Consider the following 22,354-nt stretch of genomic DNA (forward strand, 5'->3'; position numbering starts at 1 on the left):
ACATTGTCAAAAAAGCTATTATAACAAAACTAAAACTGCAGCACTGATTGCAGAAAAATGTATAACTGAAGACTATTTACACAAATGTAATAAAGATTGTGTAAATCCATGTCACTGGTTGGACACAGCTAAAGCTAAACTGTGGATCTGTTATACATGCCATTATAAAATTAAAAATTAAGTGCCTCCAGAGTCTGTAAAAAATAATTTAGAAGTGCAGCCAATTCCACCTGAATTGGCATGTTTAAATAGCTTAGAACAACATTTAATAGCTTTACATATACCATTTATGAAAATGCTAGTCTTACCTAAGGGTGGACAAAATGGAGTACATGGACCAGTGACATGTGTTCCAGCAAACATTGTAGAAACCAATGTCTTACCCCGGTCTAGCATGGAAGGCTCTTTATTACCAGTAAAACTAAAGCACAAGTTGGCTTACAAAGGCCATTATCAATACCAGTTTGTTGACACTATCCACATAAGACAGGCTTTGCAATATTTAAAAGAGTCAAATGTGCATTATAAAGATGTAGAATTCAATGAAAGTTGGCAAAATCACTTTTGTATGCAACAAGATGAAGCTCTGGAAGAGGAGAGCAATAAAAATGCTGTAAGCAGTGTTGCATCTTCAAATGTTGATGAGCTTTTGCATCACAGACAGCAGCACTGTATGTTTCAGGACACATGTCTCATGCCTGTTGATATTGGACAGGAAGCACTAGATCAATATTTTACTAACATATTAAATCTAGCTCCAGCAGAAGGGAATAATCCTGTAAAATTACTTTCTGATCATGCAAATGAAGCCAAATGTTTCCCAGTGTTGTTTCCAAAGGGGGTGAATACGTATCATGAAAACGGAGAGAAGCGTTTGACATTGTCCCGTTGTTTTAATAACTGAATTTTACATGCTGATGGGCAGGTTTGCACAAAATGTCGAATATATCTTTTTTTGCTCAGTATATGTCTGAGATTTAACAGGTTATCTCAAATGTTTCAAAAGCATTGCGACAAGGAAAAGGTGATTGTACATATCAGAACGTTAGCCATGAGTTATTGAAAGATGAAGAGTCTTTGAAGAGGTTGTTGGAGTTTGATGATGGGTACCGTTTTCTTAAGCCTATTAGAGGTACTCCAGCTTTTTGGCAGGCAGCACAGCGTGACCTCTTAGCTTGTGTTTGTCAGCTTGGTATCCCCACTTGGTTTTGTTCATTTTCGTCAGCTGACATGCGATGGACAAATCTTCTTTATAGTATTTTGAATCAGCAAGGTAGAACAGAAACAGTTGAACAGTTAGAGTGGGCAGACAGGTGTGATTTGCTGCGTCGAAATCCTGTGACTGCAGCAAGGATGTTTGACTTTTGGTGGCATTGTTTTCTGAAGGAGGTACTCATGTCTCCATTGCATCTGATTGGTAAGATTAAGGATTACTTTTACAGAGTAGAATTTCAACAGCAAGGTTCACCTCATGTGCACTGTCTGTTTTGGATTGAGAATGCTCCGCAGACTGATAAAAATACAGATGAAGAGGTGATTCAGTTTATTGATGAATATGTAACATGTGAATTGCCTTCACAAGATGAAACTTTATTGGACATTGTCTCATTTGTACAACAGCATTCAAAGCGGCATTCTAAAACTTGCAAAAAAAAAAAAAAAGAACACAGTTTGCCGGTTTAATTTTCCCAGGCCACCATCCAGTCGAACATTTATATGTCGTAGGAAAATTGATGGCGGTGGCGCCACGGCCTCACTGTATCGCGAAAACTCAAAAGCTCCACAATTTAACATGGCCCAGGTGTGTAGTTGACACTGACCAAAGATGAAGCTTATACGACCAAATCCCAAGGAGGAGTTCGAAAAAGTTCGTGGCATGGAAATGGCAAAATTAGAGCCAAAATGTCACCTTCACTACTAAATTATGGACTTCCTATTGGGTTTGCGTCAATGGGCCCACTGACTTTTTTGTTCATCTTGCCATGATACACATGTGTGCCAGATTTTATACATGTAGCTCAAAATATGTGTTCGTAGGGCTGCTTTTAACAAGGCATAGGTGGTGCTACAGAGCCAGTTTCACATGCTCATATGTAAAACCATGAAAATACAAAATTTTTCACCAGACCTGGCATGTGTGCAAAATTTCACGAGTTTTTGAGCATGTTTAGGCCCCCAAAAAGGCCCTTGTTTTGCCTGATTAATAATAAGAAACGGAGCAGATACAATAGGGCCTTCGCACTCTCAGTGCTCGGGCCCTAATTAAGCAGTTTCCTATCAAAATTGCTTAATAAACATTTATTTTGTTTATTTTTATTTTATTAATATTTTCCTTAAATGTGTCAAATATATATTTTCTCATCAAAATGTCCACTGAGCTGTGAGCCAGCGGGCGGCAATGCGCCTTAACATTGGTTGCCAACCAAGAAGAAGCAGCTGTGAGCCAGGAGGGAGGGGGTGAGCGAGTGATTCGTTCGCTCTATGATTCAGCACAGGGAAGGGAGGGGGTGAGTAGCTCAAATGTGCTGTTAGCATGTTAGCAGAGCGATGCTACTGTGAACCGAGGAGGTATTGTCTTGATGTGAGCTTCTACTCAGGGTTTTTTCTTCCAGTTCAGAGCTGAGTTTTTTTTTTGTTAAGATACTGGATGTTGTGTTTTTCTCCACAATTTTAATTATAAGCTAGATATATTGCTGCTAACAGCAACAGGGATGAGTCAGTGAGTCAGTTGGGCTTGTGAATCATGATTCAAGTGATTCTCCAGTATTGAACGATTCATTCATGATTCGCGCATCACTAGTTGTTTGAGTTTTATTGAAGTTCTTTTGTTTCAGCTACATTTCATGATTTACGGCAACCTTTTTTTTTTAATATCGCAATTTGTTCTTTGTATGCTCTGTCTGAATTAAGTTATGTGCTTATTTGCCACATATGCACACAGTCTCCTTCATGGATCATAAGATGTGAAGTTTAGTTGGGACCGGAATACAAGGATGCAGAGAGGCCAAAAAGAAGGCAAAAAGCATAAACTTAGCAGGGGACAAGTAAAAACAGACTCTTAGCCATTAAACTGATATAAAGTAAAGCAACACGACCAGACAGCGTACACAGTGTGACAAGACAAAGAAGCATTACAAACGGAGGCTTTAAATACATGCAGGAGATAATCAGGGAGAGTGGAAACATAAGGTAACAAGTCACAGCTGAAACTAATTATGACAAAGGAGGCATGACCAACAGCAAGGCACAAGAGACAGTGGATTATAATCCTAAACATGGAGACAGCAATTTTACAAAAACATACAAAGTTGTAAAGAGGAGGCCAGAATAAACTAAAACAAAATGAATCAAATATTAATATGCATTAATATAGTCCCAATAAACAAACAGTAAAACTTGTTAAAAGCTACCTTTCAATATCTTCAGTTTCTAAAAGGCACAATTACCAGATAAAGCATGTGGCAGTGTTGATATTTAACACAGACCACCAAGAAATGTTTTTGATGAATCAACTGTGGAATTTAACGTATTGGTTCAGAAGGACAATCTAAACCACTTTATTTTCAACTACAAAGCCAACCTAGACTTTAACCTTTTAAAAGGCCACTAAACTGGTTTATGGCTTTGGACTTTCACAACCATTTTTAACAAAACAAATACTATTGTTACTATTTTTTACTTTATTATTATTATCATTTAAAGTGTTAAATGGGGAATAAAGTGTTAAACAGAAATGTTGGTTAAATGTAAATGCAGTTTATTTATGGATAGATTTGACATTAATAGATGCCACCGATGTTCAAAAGCTGCCACAAGGCATTAAAATAAATACAGGGGTTAGGAATATACAGTTCATATTAGAGCTGGGCGATATGGCCTAAAATCTATATCGCGGTATAATTTGAAGCATGTGGTAGGGATATATACAGGGTGGGCCATTTATATGGATACACCCTAATAAAATGGGAATGGTTGGTGATATTAAAGTCCTGTTTGTGGCACATTAGTATATGTGTGGGGGCAAACTCCTCAAGATGGGTGGTGACCATGGTGGCCATTTAGAAGTCAGCCATCTTGGATACAACTTTTGTTTTTTTCAATAGGAAGAGGGCCATGTGACACATCAAACTTATTGGTAATGTCACAAGAAAAACAGTGGTGTGCTTGGTTTCAACGTAACTTTATTCTTTCATGAGTTATTTACAAGTTTCTCTTTATTCACAGCCATTGACATGTCGAAGAGATTAACACGTGAGGAGCGGATCACCAACCATTCCCATTTTATTACGGTGTATCCATATAAATGGCCCACCCTGTAGTTGCTTCATGAAAAGGTTCATTTCTCGAGGCTTCGCACGCACATAAGCCCCCTCTACTTTCAGGTCCTGAAAGCAGACAGAAAAACCAGGCACCTGGTACCAACTTGGCAGGACATTGATGTGTTGGAATCTGTGAACAAGACACTTCTCCCCCTGATGGAGTTCACAGATGCTCTGTCGGGAGATGAGTATGTGAATGTGTCGTATGTCAAACCTGTGCACCACCTTTTAAATAATGCAGTTCTTCCTCTAGCTGATGAAGACACAGACCTGACGAAGGACATGAAGAGAGCCATCCTCAAGTATTTAAATGAGAAGTACACAGACTCTGCAGCTGATGACCTCCTGGATATGGCCTCCTTTGTCGACCCGAGGTTCAGATCATCGTATATAGGTGATGACTGAAGAGAGTTCATCTTGACAAAAGCAACAGCAGATATTCAGTCACAACCTCTGATGTGCAAGAAAGTTTAATCACTGCACGCAAGGACCATAAACACTGATGTTGTGTTTGTATTTGCACTACATATCGCAAGTTTGAAATTTGTTGTGCTATATTTAACAGAAAGGAACCTGTTAAACTTGAAGGGTTTAATTCAAATATGTGCAGCTTTATTTTTGTGCAATATAAATAAGTAATCAGGACAGCAGGGAGAATTGTAATGTTTATTTATTTGAACTTTATTTTAAACCATTTAGAATTTTGTGTTTTACTGATATTTTACTTGCATTTTATTCAGAACTGTTTGTGCATTTATCTTCATTTGTATTTGTTATTTAAGAATTGTGTTACATTGTTTGAAAAAAGTTGAAAAGTCTTGTAATGTAATTATTTATTTTTTTTTCACAATAAATGTTCTTAAAATGGCATTCTGTACTTTTTTGAAGTGTTTATTCATCTGCAATTTATCTGGTATGCGAGTATTTCAGTCATTTTGAAAAACATTTTTTATATATCGATAGATAGATATTGATAGAATGAATTAAAAGCTAAATTTGCCCTGGGCCATATATAAAGTATAGCCCAGAGCCACCATATGAAAGTTTAGACATTTCTTTTGGCCCGAGTTTGTTCAAATTTAAATTGTATTGGTGGGGGAAACCAAAACAAGTTCATGTGAATTAATTAATAGCTACTAATTAAACTTATTTTATTTTTCCACCAGAAATGGACAATATCATTAGAAGAACTGCCATGAATGATGACAAAATAGGGAACTGGAAAAGAAGAGATACGCAACTTTGTGTTCATGTGTCAAAACGCCAGGTGGACTCAATCATTAACCCTTCATTATAAATGTTTCAATGTGGGGTCAGGTGAAGACAAGAAAAGAGACTATTACAATTTAACCGCATCAGAGCTAGAAAAAAAAATCAAAACAGCTACAGAGCAGTGGGCTTTAAGGCCTGTGTTTTATTTAAAATAATAAAACTTTGGAAAGACCACACAGTCATTGTGCAGCATGTCATATGATAAGCATTATGGCCACAAAAAATGCACATTCTAACAGTATGTGTGTTAGCCCTGTTGAGTCCTACTGCAACTGTTCATAAGTGGAGTTCTTTGCAAGCATCTAGTGCTACTTGCAAAATTAGCAGAGCTGGACAATGACAACTATCCAAACATGGAAACAGACATTTCTACCTTGGCCTACATTTCTACCTACACTGTGCCAGCCTCTCTCTTCACATGTTGCCTCCTGTGAGATTCCTGACACCCCTCCCCCACCCATCACCTTCACTCAATACCAGGTTGAGATGCAAATGAGGAGACTTCACTCAGGCAAGTCTGCTGGACCAGACGGAGTGAGTCCCCTTGTCCTCAAGGCCTGTGCCCCCCAGCTGTGTGGAGTCTTTCATAAACTGTTTATGCTGAGTCTGAGTCTGCAGAGGGTCCCGGTGATGTGGAAGACATCATGCCTCGTCCCTGTACCAAAGACGCCTCGTCCCAGTGGCCCCCAGGATTACAGGCCCGTGGCACTGACCTCCCACATCATGAAGACCCTGGAAAGGCTCATCCTGGACCAGCTGCGACCCATAGTAAGACCACATCTGGATCCCCTTCAGTTCGCTTATCAGCCTCGTCTCGGAACAGAGGACGCCATCATCTACCTGCTCAATCGTGTCTACACCCATCTGGACCAGCCGGCGAGCACTGTGAGGGTCATGTTTTTTGACTTTTCCAGTGCTTTCAACACCATCAGGCCGACCCTCCTGGGTGATAAGTTAGCAGCGATGCAGGTGGATGCTTCTCTGGTGTCCTGGATTGTTGATTACCTGACAGGAAGACCACAATATGTACGTCTCCCACAGTGTGTGTCTGACAAGGTGATTAGCAACACAGGGGCACCACAGGGGACTGTCCTCTCCCCCTTCCTCTTCACCCTCTACACCACAGACTTCAGCCACTGCACAGAGACCTGCCATCTTCAGAAGTTTTCTGATGACTCTGCGGTGGTTGGATGCATCAGCAGGGATGATGAGACAGAGTACCGGGCTGTGGTCGACTCCTTTGTCACGTGGTGTGAGCAGAATCATCTGCAGCTCAATGTGGCGAAGACCAAGGAACTGATCGTGGACTTCAGGAAGACCAGGAAACACTTGACCCCTGTTTCAATCCAGGGGGTCAGTGTTGACATTGTGGAGGACTATAAATACCTTGGAGTACACATTGACAATAAACTGGACTGGGCTAAAAACACCACAGCACTTTACAGGAAGGGCCAGAGTCGTCTCTATTTTTTGAGGCGACTGAGGTCCTTCAACATCTGCCAGAAAATGCTGAGGATTTTCTATGAGTCTGTGGTGGCCAGTGCGATCCTCTATGCTGTTGCATGCTGGGGGAGCAGGCTGAGGGTCGCAGATGCCAACAGACTTAATAAACTGATCCGTAAGGCCAGCAATGTTGTGGGGATGGAGCTGGACTCCCTCAAGGTGGTGTCGGAGAGGCGGATGCTGTCCAAGATAAAGACAATGTTGGATAACACCTCCCACCCACTCCATGACATGTTGGTCAGTCACAGGAGCTCGTTCAGTGAGAGACTGAGATTACCGAAAAGCACCACTGAACGACACAGGAAATCATTCCTGCCTGTGGCCATCTCCCTGTACAACGCATCCACTTAACACACTGTTTGCTGCTACAGCTACACATGTTTCTTTTCCAAATATTTATTTATAAGTGACTTATGTATGTATGTATGTATATATATGTGTATATTGTACTATTCTTAGTTAGCGTATTGTCTGTCTTGTCTTAATGTTGGTTTAAAATGGAGCACTGTAACAAAAAATAATTTCCCCCAGGGATCAATAAAGTATTCTGATTCTGATTCTGATTCTGATTGGCAAAAATTGCAATGAAAGAAAGGCATTACTCTGTACACTGTGAGGACTCAAGTGATAAAAAATAAAAAATAAAATACCAAGTTTGTTTGGAAATCTGTTTTTTTTTGGGGGGGGGGGGGTTGCATTGACTGAAACATTTCAGTGCACTTGTTGTACATTCTCTTACTATAACACTAGAATATCTAATGAACAATCTAATGAAAATCATTCTGAAAACTCCTTTATCAACTTTGAATGTTGTGTAGTACAAAGCACAGAAGATGCTGTTGAAAAACTAAATAATGTTTTAGAAACTGTTAAAGCCAAGTCTATGCACAAGTACAAGTAGACTCTGCATCTTATGTACATGTAGACATTTCAAAGGGACTGCTTCAGTTGCCTAACTTTATTGAAAACTAAAGCTGAATAGCTAACTTAACTTTCTGCCAAGGAAAGAAATTGTTTGGTCTCTAACTGTCAAGCAGGTGTTGTTTGAAATGTGTTTTATTCATTACTTTACTTACTACTGGGGGCGATCGTGGCTCAAGAGTTGGGCGTTCGCCTTGTAATCGGAAGGTTACCGGTTCGAGCCCCGGCTTGGACAGTCTCGGTCGTTGTGTCCTTGGGCAAGACACTTCACCCCCGTTGCCTACTGGTGGTGGTCAGAGGGCCCGGTGGCACCAGTGTCCGGCAGCCTCGCCTCTGTCAGTGCGCCCCAGGGTGGCTGTGGCTACACATTCACATCATGTGTGTGTGAATGGGTGGATGACTGGATATGTAAAGCGCTTTGGGGTCCTTAGGGACTAGTAAAAGCGCTACATAAATACAGGCCATTTACCATTACTTTAGGTTGGTTGATTGTATTTTGTACTGCTTCATCTGTGCCCGTCATTTTTCAGTAGGGTCTTATTTTTATATTACTGTGCATTATGAATAAAAGATTACTTATTACTAAAGGTCTGCTTTTGTAATTGTTGGTATTATTCATAAAATCTTCACTCTTAATTTTTTGCTCCATAAAACAGTACCTGGCAGTTTTTGGACATGGAGTGGCAGAGGTTGAGGTCCTGTGAGTCATCCAAAAGGGAAGTAAAAGGTTTCAGCATCCAGCCTTTTTATGATTGAATGCAGAGTACTATAATAGAGTTATCGTTAAGTGATTTTGCTAAAAGTTAATGTCTAATTGCAATTAAGAATATAACCAGGTATAAGTCTTAATCATAATGATGAATAAGAAGAATCTATAATAGGAGTCTCAATATCTGACCTCTCACTGAGATTCTCTTTAAAGTGGCATGTTAGTGCTAATGCTGACCTTGGGGCTCAGAGGTTCTCTGTGTGTATGTATTCAGGAATGTTAACTTGACCAATGTCCAATGGTTTGGCTGCTTTCCTGTTGGATTGTATAACACAGAACTAATGCCCCAGTGGCCAGGGCGTGCCCACCCTCCTCTCTCTCCTTCACCCCAACATCAGTATTAGAAACCAGCATTAGCTCAGAGTAGATTGGATTTCTGTATAGTGCAAGTGATTTGATTCTATGATTATTTGATTCAGCTTTTGCTTTGCTCTTGCTAAATTAAATATCTCTTCAAAAATGATAAATTATGGACATTATCTTTTTAACCCTCTGTGAAACACTAAAGGTAAAAACCTGTGTAAAAAGTTTACATCTATTATCTTAAATAGCTCTCACAGATTACTCCGGTCTTTAAAATGACCAGATCTCTGGGGCCTGTTTTCCAGGCCACTAAATTAAACCCAGTCAATTACCAAGTGCACCGATCCTAATCCTAATAGGCACACAAGTCCAAACATCTAAATGTTTAATACAATAGACAGGCACAACTCAAGCATGGAGAGTCAGACACCAATCCAAATATGGAGCATATACAAACTCAAAGTGAGTAATTATCTGATGGTTAAATAATAAGACTGACTCAATAGAGAAACAATAATAAGGGAAGACAAAGAGGAAATAAAAATGACAACAGTTTAAACATACCAAGACTCATAAAATAAAACAGGAAATTAACTGAAACCCAAGAGTGTGACACATATACATTTATTGACACATGTGATTCGTTTCTTTCTTTGCCACATTTGTGCGATATGTGACGTCACTTACGTAACATTGTGTGGATTAGGAACCAAAAATTTTGCTCAACAGTTAACTCAATACAAAGTCAAAACATGTGAACATTTTTAACCAATCCTGTTTTACAGATGACATTAATAGCAAAAAAAAAAAAAAAAAAATTCAACAAGTTTCATAATTTAAGAGAGGTGATCCATTTTGTCACAAAGGAAAGAAAAAACAGAATCCACTGCTGAAAGACCAAAGGTGTTAACTTTCAGGTTTTCTTGGATTTTGCAAAGACTCTGTTATTATAAAATAAGTGTATTAAGAATATTAAACCAATAATCCAGATAAGTGGAAATGTCTCATATCACCAAAAAAGATATCATTTTCATTCCTTTGTTATATCTGCACTTGAAGGATTGATGCCTTTACAGACTTGTGTCCCTTGTGACATCACAGGCCAATCTTCCAGCAAAGCCAAGGCCTAACTCCCCAGCCTCTTCACTCAGGATACTGAACAGAGTCAGTTTAGTTTGGGCCTTCTTGGGGCTGTCAAAAACCATCGCAGGTAGTTTGCCTTTATGACCCTGAAGATGACATTTACCCGATATTCTGAAGGAATCACTATTTCTGTAAGGACAAAAGAACATTACATTTGGATGTGTTACACTTCTTTTTCATGAGTGAGTACAGCCATTCGTTTTCATTCCATTACTAACAAGCTATGCTCTGTTGTGGGCAAAAGACCTGCAACTGACAAATAAAGGCTCTCTCATCTCTCTCTCATCTATCATATGATGGCCCAGGACAAATTTAGCAATTTTTTTAAAAATTGCCTTAGCTGAACCCACAGTGCGCTACACAACCAATACACACTTCCCCAGTTCTTCTAGTCACTAGTGATGGGATTTCCGGCTCTTTTTTTAGAGAACCGGCTCTTTCGGCTCGGCTCACTAAAAAGAGCCATCTCTTTCGGCTCCGAACCGGCTCTTCAGGTTGTTTTGTTGCTTTCATTAATTTATTATTAACAATAATATAAAATTATGCACAAAAGGAATTACTAATGTAAAAAAAAAAAGTGGTTTTATTTATATATGTTTATATATAAATATATGCGGTGGCCCCTAGAGACAAAACACGTACAAACTCCAAAACACATTTCTAGCGTTAACTGAACTTCAAACTAAAGTGTCCACCCTAAAACCAGTCTATTGTATTGTAAATTGTGATTATTTATTCTGAATCATTCTTAGAGACTACAATTGATTGTCTAATTGCTTTTGAAGGTAACATTTTCGTTCACTCAGCTTTTACTCGGGGTTCTTGGCTAGTTTAGCGTTACCATGCTGTCTTGGCGGATGCTTGCTAAGAACCAAAGTTATGATACCAGCTTTATTTTTGGTTGTTTCTGACCGGGATGCAGTTTTCCACTTTACCATTTATGCCATCTTTTGTGCAATAAAAATAATTGCTCATATCCATGCTGTAGACTGCGTCGCTATTTTCCTCCTCTGACACATGAACTGTAATCAGCTGTTTGTCGTGCAAGTGCAAGACCCGATAAGCAGGATTAATAGACAGTCAGAAAAGGAGTTCAAAGGAAGTGGACTATTAGGAGCCCGTTTTCTACAGGAAGCAGTTCTCCATTTCCATTCCTACCTGAAATCACCCCTGTCCCTGGAAATAATTTAACTTCATGGGCACAGTATGCACTGCCACTCAGTTAAATTTCTTGCATGTAAATTCAGCTAAGCAGCCAAGCCAACAAAGCAGACGTCACACACACAAGAGTGTCTGCTAGTGATGGCCCATTTGAAGCTGAAGCTCTGGCACATGTGTCAAAAAAGAAAAAAAAAATAAGGAAAAAATATGAACACATTGCTTCAGAAACACTGAGCTGAAGCTTGGTTCGTCTGAACAGAGTCATGTGATCAATGATGTCCCGAAGCTTCATTTGGCACGTCACTGCTTCAGTACCCAATTCAATGGTTTATAACAGGGGTGCCCAATCCCGGTCCTCGAGAGCTACCGTCCTGCAGCTTTTAGATGCATCCTTGTTCCCCAACACCCGAATCAAATGAATGGCTTGTTATCAGGCCTTTGCCAAACATGATGGCATGCTGAAGAGGTAATCAAACCATTTGATTCAGCTGTGTTGAATCATTGGCAGGATTTGTGTTGTGTTTTGGTGATTTTCTGTGTTATTTTTGAGGTAGTGAACCAGTGTGTGACATATTTAGAGACATGGAGCCAGACGCTCTGCCTACTCCTAAATAAAAACCAGTTCATCAGCAATTCTGCTTCCAGGGCCCTGTTTCAGGAAGCCGGTTTAGTGCAAACTCTGAGTAAGTATACCCTGAGTTAACGAAAACTCTGGGTTTTCGGTTTCACAAAGCGAGTTTAGATTCATTCTGAGTGAGTTACTATGACGACACACTCCGTGAAGCTAACCTGCCCCCTAGCAGGTTTACTACAACTAACCCTGACTGTCTCCGCCTCTTTGTCGGAAACCTGACTGTAGGAAGTGTCAGACATGGCGTGTCCCTTCCTTGAAGAGCCAGTAGATGTTGAAGCCCAAATTCTCCGCAGAGCTCTCCGCCGGGAGAGAGTGATTAGAGCGCGTTCGGACATTTTATCATTTCCTGATGATTTTCTGTGTGAACGTCACCGTTTTTCAGCACAATCTATAATTTATTTGAATAACATCCTCAGGCCTAATATTGCTCATGTGACACATCGCGGACATTCTCTCAGTTCTGTACATATTATTTGTATTGCACTTCGGTTTTTTGCAAACGGGAGCTTTCTGTATAATATTGGTGAAGCTGAGCACGTTTCCAAGGCTACCGTCTGTCGGGCAGTCAGGAATGTTACAGTTGCACTGAAACGTCTCCTGTACGTTTTTCATATTTATATCCTGTTCATAGCCTGTACATAGCTTGTACTCACTACAGCCTTTACATACTTAGTTATAGAATATTCACAACATACTTCATACCGTGTACATTATAACATACCATAATAGACCCATTTCTGTAGTATACTTACATATCTATACTATTGCTAATATATATTGTAATATATCTATATCACTAAAGCACTTCTGGATGGATGCAAACTGCATTTCGTTGCCCTGTACCTGTGCATGTGCAATGACAATAAAGTTGAATTCTATTCTATTCTATTCTACTCGTTTGTGGTGTTCCCCGGTCATAGACCCACAAGATTTATCAAAGAGGGATGCCACAAAATTGCAGGTATCAGGATGAACGAAACTTAATTCATGATGTGGTGATACTTGAACTACTACTTAAATTTTACATTTATGTTCACGGTTCCCAGGCGTGATTGGCTGTATAGATGGCACTCACATTCCAATCATTGCTCCTTCAGTAAATGAAGGAGACTATGTGAACAGGAAGTCTTTCCACAGCATTAATGTACAGGTACATAGTTCCCTGTAGCATTTCAAACTAACAAATCATTTCATTATAGTAATGGATGCTAATTTGTGTTCTCTGCACTGTGAAGATCATATGTGATGCTGCCAACATTATCACAAATGTGGAAGCCAACTGCTCAGCCTCTGTGCGTGGTGGTGGTGGAGGACCCCCACCTGTTTTTCGGGCCTCCGCTTTTTTTCTGTTGGCTATAACGGGTCACATTTGAGCATACAGAGTAAGCAAATATGTACTTGTAATGTGCTCAGATAATTTCAATAAGTGCTTACAGAGGGAAAATTAATGTAGCCTCTAACTGCAATTGATTTACATCGGACAAACAGACCAAGCACTATGGCTCATAATACAATTACACCTTACCTGTTTGGACTATATTTTTATATTTCATTTTTACTTGCTGCCAGGAACGTTGGGGGCCTGTTGGGTTGCACCTGCGCTCAAATCACATCACAAAATAAAATGTATGAAATAAAAAATAAAATGAAATATAATAAAATAACGTGTTAAATGGGTGGAAATCCCTAGATCAATGTTTATATTAACACTCACGCATTGACTCTGTCGGCTATGTTTTGCCATGCATGCTCTCTTTCTTTTGCAGCTGAGGCTGCGTTACTTTTTTCCCCCGCAAGATTTGCATGTTATCGGCATATGCTGCCATCAGAATTTCGGCCTCAAGCGCTGTAAAATACATTGACCGCGCCTTCTTTCCCTCCGTCTCCATGGTGACTCGCTTAATCTGTGCTCCACTAATCAGGGCTTTATGTATCCTCGTGCGCGCGCTTAACTTGGGGTTAAAGCAACTCTGCGTTGACTGAACTAATTGTTATCAGCCTTTCTGAAACCGAATATTCCGAGTTGGACAGTTCGGGGTTACTCAACCCTGAGTATCGTTTTTCACTCTGAGTTTTCTAAACCGGCTTCCTGAAATAGGGCCCTGGATGAAGTAATGTGAGATCATTGGGTGGCTTAAAAGGGGCTACGCATCGATAGTAGAAACATTGATCGGCAACCCTTTGATTGGTCGGCTAGAACATGGGAACAAGTAAAAGTGAAATATAAGAATATTCTACAGAATGGTAATATTCATCACTCATATTGCTGTCAGTCTCTTGAAAAGAGACCCTGAAACAATCTGTTTGGTTGTGTATAACAGCAACCAAGAAAAGGGCAGAGCAAAAAAAGACAGGTGGTGGTCCTGCACCCCCTCGTCACACCCCGGCAGAGGAGCTGGCCCTAGGGTTGAATGCCACCAGACCCATTGTTGAGGGCATCCCTGGGGGCAGCTCTTCCTTAGACCAGCAGCCGGGGTGCAGTAGCAGCAGCACCTACATAACTGGTAAATGAGCTCATAATTCTATTTGTAGAATGTAAAATATTTGGTTGTTGCCTTAATTAACATGCTTTTTGTACTTTGACATTTATTGACATTGTGGGGTTTTTGTGTGTAGTTTTACATGACACTCCATCACTTTTACCTGTTCCCATGCAAGGGGTGACTGAAGCATGCACAGTAAGTTGGGAGATATATATCTTTCTTTTTTCAATTATTTAGACCAATAGGCTGTACCACATCCCTTTGTAACACCATTTTGTTTCCATTGCACAGGACAGTGACGCAACCCTGTCAGATGACTGTGGTTTAGAGGAAGTCCCTGTAAGTTCATGCATAATTTGGCCTGAATTTCCATCTAATTGTGTACTGCTATGTGTTTCTGACTGCAGTATGATTTGCAGGCCAAGAGGCCGGCAGAGAGGCCTGATACAGAGGTGGGCAGTGTTGTAATTAATTTTACTTCCTATATGACATGTATTGACCGTTAAATGTTGTTTCTACAATTGAAACAGGGTGACATTCGTTTGCTCTATAAGAGCAGTCTCCAGCAAAAAATGGAGTATACTGAGCTGAAGAAACCAAAGCTCCTAGGTGAAATCGAACTTCAAGCTCTAATGAGGCAAAAACTTCAACTAAAATCGAGTTGCTTCAAAAGGAACTTCAGAGTAAGTAAAAATACACTTTCATACAGAGCACTATTGATGACCTTGCGTGATACAGTATATATGATTTGTTTTTCCAGGCAAATGATGACTGGCTTGTTTTTGATGAGACAGACAAAGATGCTCAAATAAATTTCAATGACAAATATGTTTTGTCATGTTTTTAATATTCGAAATTGTGTTGCACAATTCTGTCCCGTGCAGCTCTGCCACTAGGTTGGTCCAAGTGTACTGGCTGGAGGTCATCATCAGGCTGCACCTCCACCACAGGAGTCCTCTCTTTTCTGATGGTGGCAATGTTGTGCAGTACGGCACATGCAACAATAATGTCACATGCCCTGTCAGGTGCAACCCTCAGGCTTTTCAGACACTGAAATCTTCCCTTCATTTGCCCAAAGGTCATTTCAATGCGTGCCCTTGTCCTGGCTAGAGCTGCATTGTAGCGGGTTTGTGGCCCAGGGTTGGGGTCAGGGAACGGTGTCATGAAGTACTGCCTGCATGCATAACCCCTGTCTCCAAGGAGAATCCCATCGTAGGCCCCTGTGTAATGGAGGAATGCTGTTATGTTAGGCCCAAAAGAAGTATGAAATATCAAAATAAGTCTGTTTTTCTTACCACGCTCAAATAATGTGCACAACCCTGACTCTCTGAAAATCCTCGAGTCATGCACTGATCCAGGCCATTTAGCTTCCACATTTGTGATATGGCACATAGAGTCACACACCATCTAAGAGATTTCATTATATGTGAACACACTCCTTCCATTATATATTACCATCTGAAATATTAGTATTACTCACCTGCATATTTATACTGTGAACCCCCTTTCGATTGACAAAGTCCCCTTCATTGGGGCCTGGGGGGGCCTTGATCGCAATGTGTGTGCAGTCTATGGTACCAATCACATTAGGGAAGCCTGCGGACAATCGAGCTATAGTTACAGACATAGGTCATGATTGCATCACATTCATTATCGAATGTAATGTACCTGCAATGGCAAAAAAGCCCTGTTTGACAACCTGTGGTCTTAAGTGGCTTGGAAAAACCACAAACACACCCAGGAAATGCTTGAGTGCCAGGTATACTTTGCGAATGGAACGGCAGACCGCACTTTTGCCAGAAACGTGCCACTTGCAAAGAAACGCAAGGCAATGCACACAGTTTGTGCAGTTGTTAATGCCCGACTACGGTGAGTGGAACTCTTAACATAGGGATCCAACAAGTTGGTTAAGTAGATAATACCCTCACGGGAAAATCGGTATCTCTCTATGAGCCAAGGCTGGACTGGGACAAAAAATCGGCCCCGGCATTTTGACTAGAGACCGGCCCACCAGGATAAATGTGACGTCATTCAGGGGTAAAACCGCAAAGGATTCTGGGAACTTATGGCAAGAGGTACTAGCGCACGCAGGCTTTCAATTGAACTCCGTTACACAACGATAAAAAGAAACCTAAAAAATGGCAAGAAGCTGTTGTATTATTAACTTCAATAGCCGGTCGCATGACAGCCACGGGAAGCCGACGGGTAAAGTGATCGTTTTTTTAATCGGATTATGTCGTTGAAGAGAATTTTTTTAAGCCATGTTTCCGAAGTAAGAGCCGACAGATGGTCTGGATATACCAAATATAACTTCTCAGAACTCTCCAGCTCACATATTAGTCTGCTCCAAGCATTCCCACAAAGATCAGAGTTTTGTAGTAGTTAATACGTCATTTTTCTTAACTTAATTGGTGATATAGGTTACAAGCAAGTCTGGCGCTGAACAGAAATTGTCGTGCTATGCTCCTTTGTTTATTGTGCATAAATAGTAAATTGTCCTGACACAATATTGCGTTTCGCTTCTGTTATTATGGTACATTGACAAAAACATATACTTTTATTCACAGGATAAAACAGTTGTTTTGTATCACTAATTGTCCAGTGCGATTACAGCATACAGTATTATTGTCACTGCTACATTTCTGTGATGAACCAGAAATTATTTCCACTACTAATTAATTACCGTTGAGCTCAAAGGTTATATTAATAAACGGTTAACGAATGTGTATTTATGACGACGATTTGTGAGACTGGTAAACTTACCTTTGTTCGTACGATGGTCTTTCGTTCTACACGGTGCGTTTCAAGGTCCTGCACCCATCCGTCGGTAAACTGTACCTGGGCTTGTTGCAGTGACCTGAAGTTACTAAACTTCATGAGTGTATGCACTCACTCCAAGAACCGTGTAATTAAAAATCTGAGCGTGGTGAAAGTGGGCAGCACGCCAACGTATTTTTTCCCTCTGTGTGCTCGTAAGGGTCTGACCCTTTCACTCCTTTGATTTTTTCCTCATATCTTTTCTTTGTCTTTTCGTCGAGTCAGTCTTTGTACAGACCGGCATTGTTCTTCTTTTGTTTTGTACATTCCTTTTTTGTGCTGTACATTCCTTTTTTGTGCGGCAAAGAAAAAACAAGAAGGTATTGGAACCAGAGAATGAATGTTTTGCGTTGCTGCAAATGCTTGCATTTGATGCGGTACTTGGATTGTTTTGCCACGGGTTCCCGGCATGCAATGCGTGAAAATCACGTGATTGCTAAACAAGGGGGAGGGTGCATCTGGCCTCCTCGGCTATAATTGGTCCAGCCCAGAGTCGATAATGACCAACTGGCCAATCCAACACCTTTCATTATAGATACCCTTCCTAAAAAAAAAAAAAATCCATCAGCCCATAAAAACAAAAAATCACCAGCGGCCCACCGGGCAAATGCCCAGTACGCCCGATGGCCAGTCCAGCTATGCTATGAGCACACTGTCGCGCTGAGCTAAAGGATCCTGTCTATCCCGCAATATACGCTGAATTCTGAAAACTCTCCTTATCAATCTTGCACCTTCCGCAATGGGTTGCTCGCGTACAAACGGACAGGACATGGCTGCGACAGACTTCCCAAATCCACCTTCGCTTTTATAGCCGTGGTCTCTCATCTTGATTACACGACGTAATTTACTATTACTACTCTAAAATATTGTTACGGCTGTGGCCATAAGAACACTGTGTGGGCTGTTTTGTTCTGTGTCTCTATACTGTGTTTAAGACTCTTTACAGGTCCCTCCCCTAATGAAGAGTAGTGAGCAGGGTTAGTATTGTCATTTGTTTGTTCTGTTTCTTTCTTAGGGTTTAGTTAGTTTTCTCTGGTGGGACTTAGTTGGTTTTGTTTATTATTTTGGCCTGGGTTCACCCTGGAGCTATGCTTCATTACCTTCAATAAAATCACCTTATTTACTCACAACTGGTTTTGGATGTCTGGCTTGGGAACCAGGGCGGGGATTTGTCTCTCTCTCCTCCAACCTTATGTGCGTCTCTACACGCCTAGACTAGGGGCGTAACAATATGAATTACATCTGAAATAATCAAATACATGAAATAGAATGGTTAATAGTACATTTCCCTTTTTTTAGGAAATGACCTGTATGTATCTGTATGAAATCAATAAAAGGATCAAGTGCTGCATTAACTTTAGTTAAATTCAAATCAAATCAAATTCAAATTTTATTTGTCACGTACACAGTCATACACAGTACGATATGTAGTGAAATGCTTGGACAACTGCTCGTGACCTAAAGAAAACAAAAAAGGAAAGGCTATGAATAAGATAGGAAATAAATATGAAAAATTAAAAAGGGTAAATTTAACTAAGAAGGAATAAGATAAAATATATAAATTAAAGTTGAAAATAAAATAACTGTACAACAAAATACACAATATAGAACTATATAAGAATGTATGAAGAAATATAAATAAATATATACACAATAACAGCAGCTGTACAAGTATTAACCGGAAATGAAGAAGGTAGTGACCAGTGTTGTGCAATCCACATTATGTCTTGTGCAGTGCAAATATGCTTAAAGTGATTTAAGTGATGAAGTGAAAACAAAGTCCAGAAAGTCCAGTGTGTGTGTAAGAACCATATGTGTGGGTCAGTACTGTGTGGTGGTGTGATTGAGAGACCGTAGCGCCTGCGGGAAGAAGCTCCTCCTCAGTCTCTCTGTGTTGGTCTTCAGGGAGCGGAATCGCTTTCCTGACCTCAACAGAGAGAACAGTCTGTTGTTGGGATGGCTGAGGTCCTTCACGATCTTCCTGGCCTTGGTCCAGCACCGCCTGCTGTAGATTGAGTGCAGGTCAGGGAGCTCGGAGCGGATGGTGCGCTCAGCTGACCGCACAACCCTCTGTAGAGCTCGTCTGTCCTGCATGGTGCTGTTCCCGAACCAGGTTAAGATGTTTCCCGCCAGGATGCTCTCTATGGTGCACGAGTAAAAGTTCCTGAGCACCTTGGAGGGCAGTTGGAAGTCTCTCAAGCATCTGAGGTGGTAGAGACGCTGTCGGGCCTTTTTCACCACGGTGTTGATGTGACAGGACCATGACAGGTCCTGCGTGATGTGAACTCCGAGGTATTTGAAGCTGTCCACTCTCTCCACTGGGCAATCGTTGATGACGGGGGTCTGGTAGTTCCTCTCCTGCTTAGTGCTGAAGTCCACTATCAGCTCCTTTGTCTTACTGACGTTTAGAAGGAGGTTGTTCCTCTGGCACCAGTTCTCCAGATTCCTAATCTCCTTCAGGTAGGCCGTCTCGTTGTTATCAGAGATCAGGCCCACCACGACGGTGTCGTCAGCAAACTTGATGATGGTGGTGGAGCTGGTAGTGGCCACGCAGTCATATGTGTACAAAGAGTACAGCAGGGGGCTCAGGACACACCCCTGGGGGGCTCCAGTGCTGAGAGTGGTGGAGGCTGAGACATGTCCGCCCATCCTTACTGCCTGTGGTCTGCCACATAGATGAGCTGAGTCCCAGATGCTCCAGCTTGGTGGTGAGTGTGGAGGGAATTATGGTATTAAATGCAGAGCTGTAGTCTATGAAGAGCATTTTAACATAATTCCCCCTTCTAGTGTCCAAGTGAGTGAGTGATGTGTGGAGGAGATGAGAGATGGCATCGTCTGTGGAACGATTTGGACGGTAAGCGAACTGTAGTGGGTCCAGTGTGTCTGGTAGTGAAGAAATGATGAAGTCTCTGACCAGGGCCCTATTTCAGGAAGCCGGTTTAGTGCAAACTCTGAGTAAGTATACCCTGAGTATCGTTTTTCACTCTGAGTTTTCTAAACCGGCTTCCTGAAATAGGGCCCAGGGGTCCGTTCTTCGTACCTCGCTAAGTAAGTTAGCTGGATGTGATTGTTGACGATTTTGCGTGATCTTGGAACGTTCGGTTCTCCGAAGCTCATCCGGGACTTGCTGTCATAGCAACAGATCCGTAAGCGTAAACCTGCTCGGGAGCAGGCTTACTTTATGTAAACAAGATTAGATCGCGGCCACTCAGGTATGTCCGCGTCATTTATACGAAAGCAACAGTGATATTTTACCACTGTTTTTCCATAAATAAATATTATCAGTGTAACTATCGCCCTGTAGCCCTCACCTCAGTAGTGATGAAGTGCTTTGAACGCCAGGGGCCCGTTCTTCGTACGTCGCTTACTACATCCAAGATCAAATGACACATCCAAGATCAAATCATCGCGCTAACCGTGAGCTCGCTAATCCGGTTCCCCGAACACACCTGCTGTTGACGATTACTACAGCTGGATGAAGTAATGCGCGATCACTGGGTGCCGTAAAAGGGGCTACGCATCGATAGCAGAAACAGTGATCGGCAAGCCTCTGATTGGTCGGCGAAAATGTCGAAGGAGCGCGCACAGTACTTCACCGCAGCGGAGCAAGAACTCCTGATTGAGGGATTTCAGGAGTACCAGAGTGAAATTAAAACGCAAGGTAACAGTGCGAAGGCTGCAAAAGCAAGGAGAGAGGGCTGGCAGAAAGTTGCTGACAAATTAAACGCGTAAGTAATGCAACATATTACATGGCACCATACCATATCATATTTTATCATATCAAATCATACCACATGATATCCTCTTACACATTAGAGCCACAACCGGACCCACCAGAACATGGGAACAAGTAAGAGTGAAATACAAGAACATACTACAGAATGGTAATATCCAACACTCATATTGCTGTCAGTCACTTGAAAAGACACCCCTGAAACAATCCCTGTGTTTGTGTATAACAGCAACCAAGAAAAGGGCAGAGCAACAAAAGACAGGTGGTGGTCCTGCACCCCCTCGTCACACCCCAGCAGAGGAGCTGGCCCTAAGGTTGAATGCCACCAGACCCATTGTTGAGGGCATCCCTGGGGGCAGCTCTTCCGGAGACCAGAAGCCGGGGTGCAGTAGCAGCAGCACCTACATAACTGGTGAATGGGCTCATGATTCCATGTGCACAATGTCAAATATGTGGTTGTTGCCTAAATGAAAATGCTATTCGAACTGTGACATTCATTCATTGGCACTGTGGGTTTTCTCTGTGTGTAGTGTTACATGACACACCATCACTTTTACCTGTTCCCATGGAAGGGGTGACTGGAACATGCACAGTAAGTTGGGAGATATACATATATCTGTCCCCACCCAATTGTACAGACCTATAGGCTGTACCACACCCCTTAGTAACACCATTGTGTTACCATTGCACAGGACAGTGACGCAACCCTGTCAGATGGCTGTGGTGTGGCGGAAGACCCTGTGAGTACATGCATGAATTGGCCTGAAATACCATCTACTTGTGTACTGCCATGTGTGTCTGACTGCAGTATGATTTGCAGGCCAAGAGGCCGGCAGAGAGGCCTGCTGATGCAGAGGTGGGCAGTGTTGTGATCAATTATACTGCCTATATGACATGTATTCCCCGTTAAATGTTGTCACCACAATTGACACAGGGTGACATACGTCTGCTCTACAAGAGAAGTCTCCAGCAAAAAATGGAGTATACTGAGCTGAAGAAACAAAAGCTCCTAGGTGAGATCGAACTACAAGCCCTAATGAGGCATAAACTATGAAGGAAATTGCCATCCCGGGTTTCCTCCGTGGCGTGAGCGATAAGCAGAGTTCTGTCCTTTCCTTCTAAGATTCCTAATTATTTAAAGTAACACTCAGGTATGCCATTCAGCGTGTTAGTACGAGCTCGGGAGCAGCTTGGGAGAACAAGAAAACAGAGACTGCTTTAGGTTGCCTTCCCAATCGACTCAAAGGTTTATTTGATACACAGCAGTTTATATAGAGGAAAAAAAGGTTCGTGTGT

At 41.4% G+C, this 22,354-nt stretch overlaps 1 protein-coding gene across 1 annotated transcript; it reads left to right on the top strand.

Moving 5' to 3' along the window:
• Positions 1 to 20,668: 20,668 nt before the first annotated feature.
• On the top strand, positions 20,669 to 22,112 carry LOC308385283 (uncharacterized protein; the record flags this gene model as incomplete). The annotated part of the gene is made up of 7 exons (XM_080864124.1): positions 20,669 to 21,053; positions 21,142 to 21,209; positions 21,288 to 21,470; positions 21,589 to 21,650; positions 21,751 to 21,798; positions 21,879 to 21,914; positions 21,993 to 22,112. Exons 1-7 carry the CDS (start codon positions 20,893 to 20,895, stop codon positions 22,110 to 22,112), a joined length of 678 nt encoding a protein of 225 aa, XP_080720250.1. The 5' UTR covers positions 20,669 to 20,892.
• Positions 22,113 to 22,354: the final 242 nt, after the last annotated feature.

Source organism: Rhamphochromis sp. 'chilingali' (genome assembly GCF_963969265.1).
Source record: "Rhamphochromis sp. 'chilingali' genome assembly, chromosome: 17".
NCBI lineage: Eukaryota > Metazoa > Chordata > Actinopteri > Cichliformes > Cichlidae > Rhamphochromis > Rhamphochromis sp. 'chilingali'.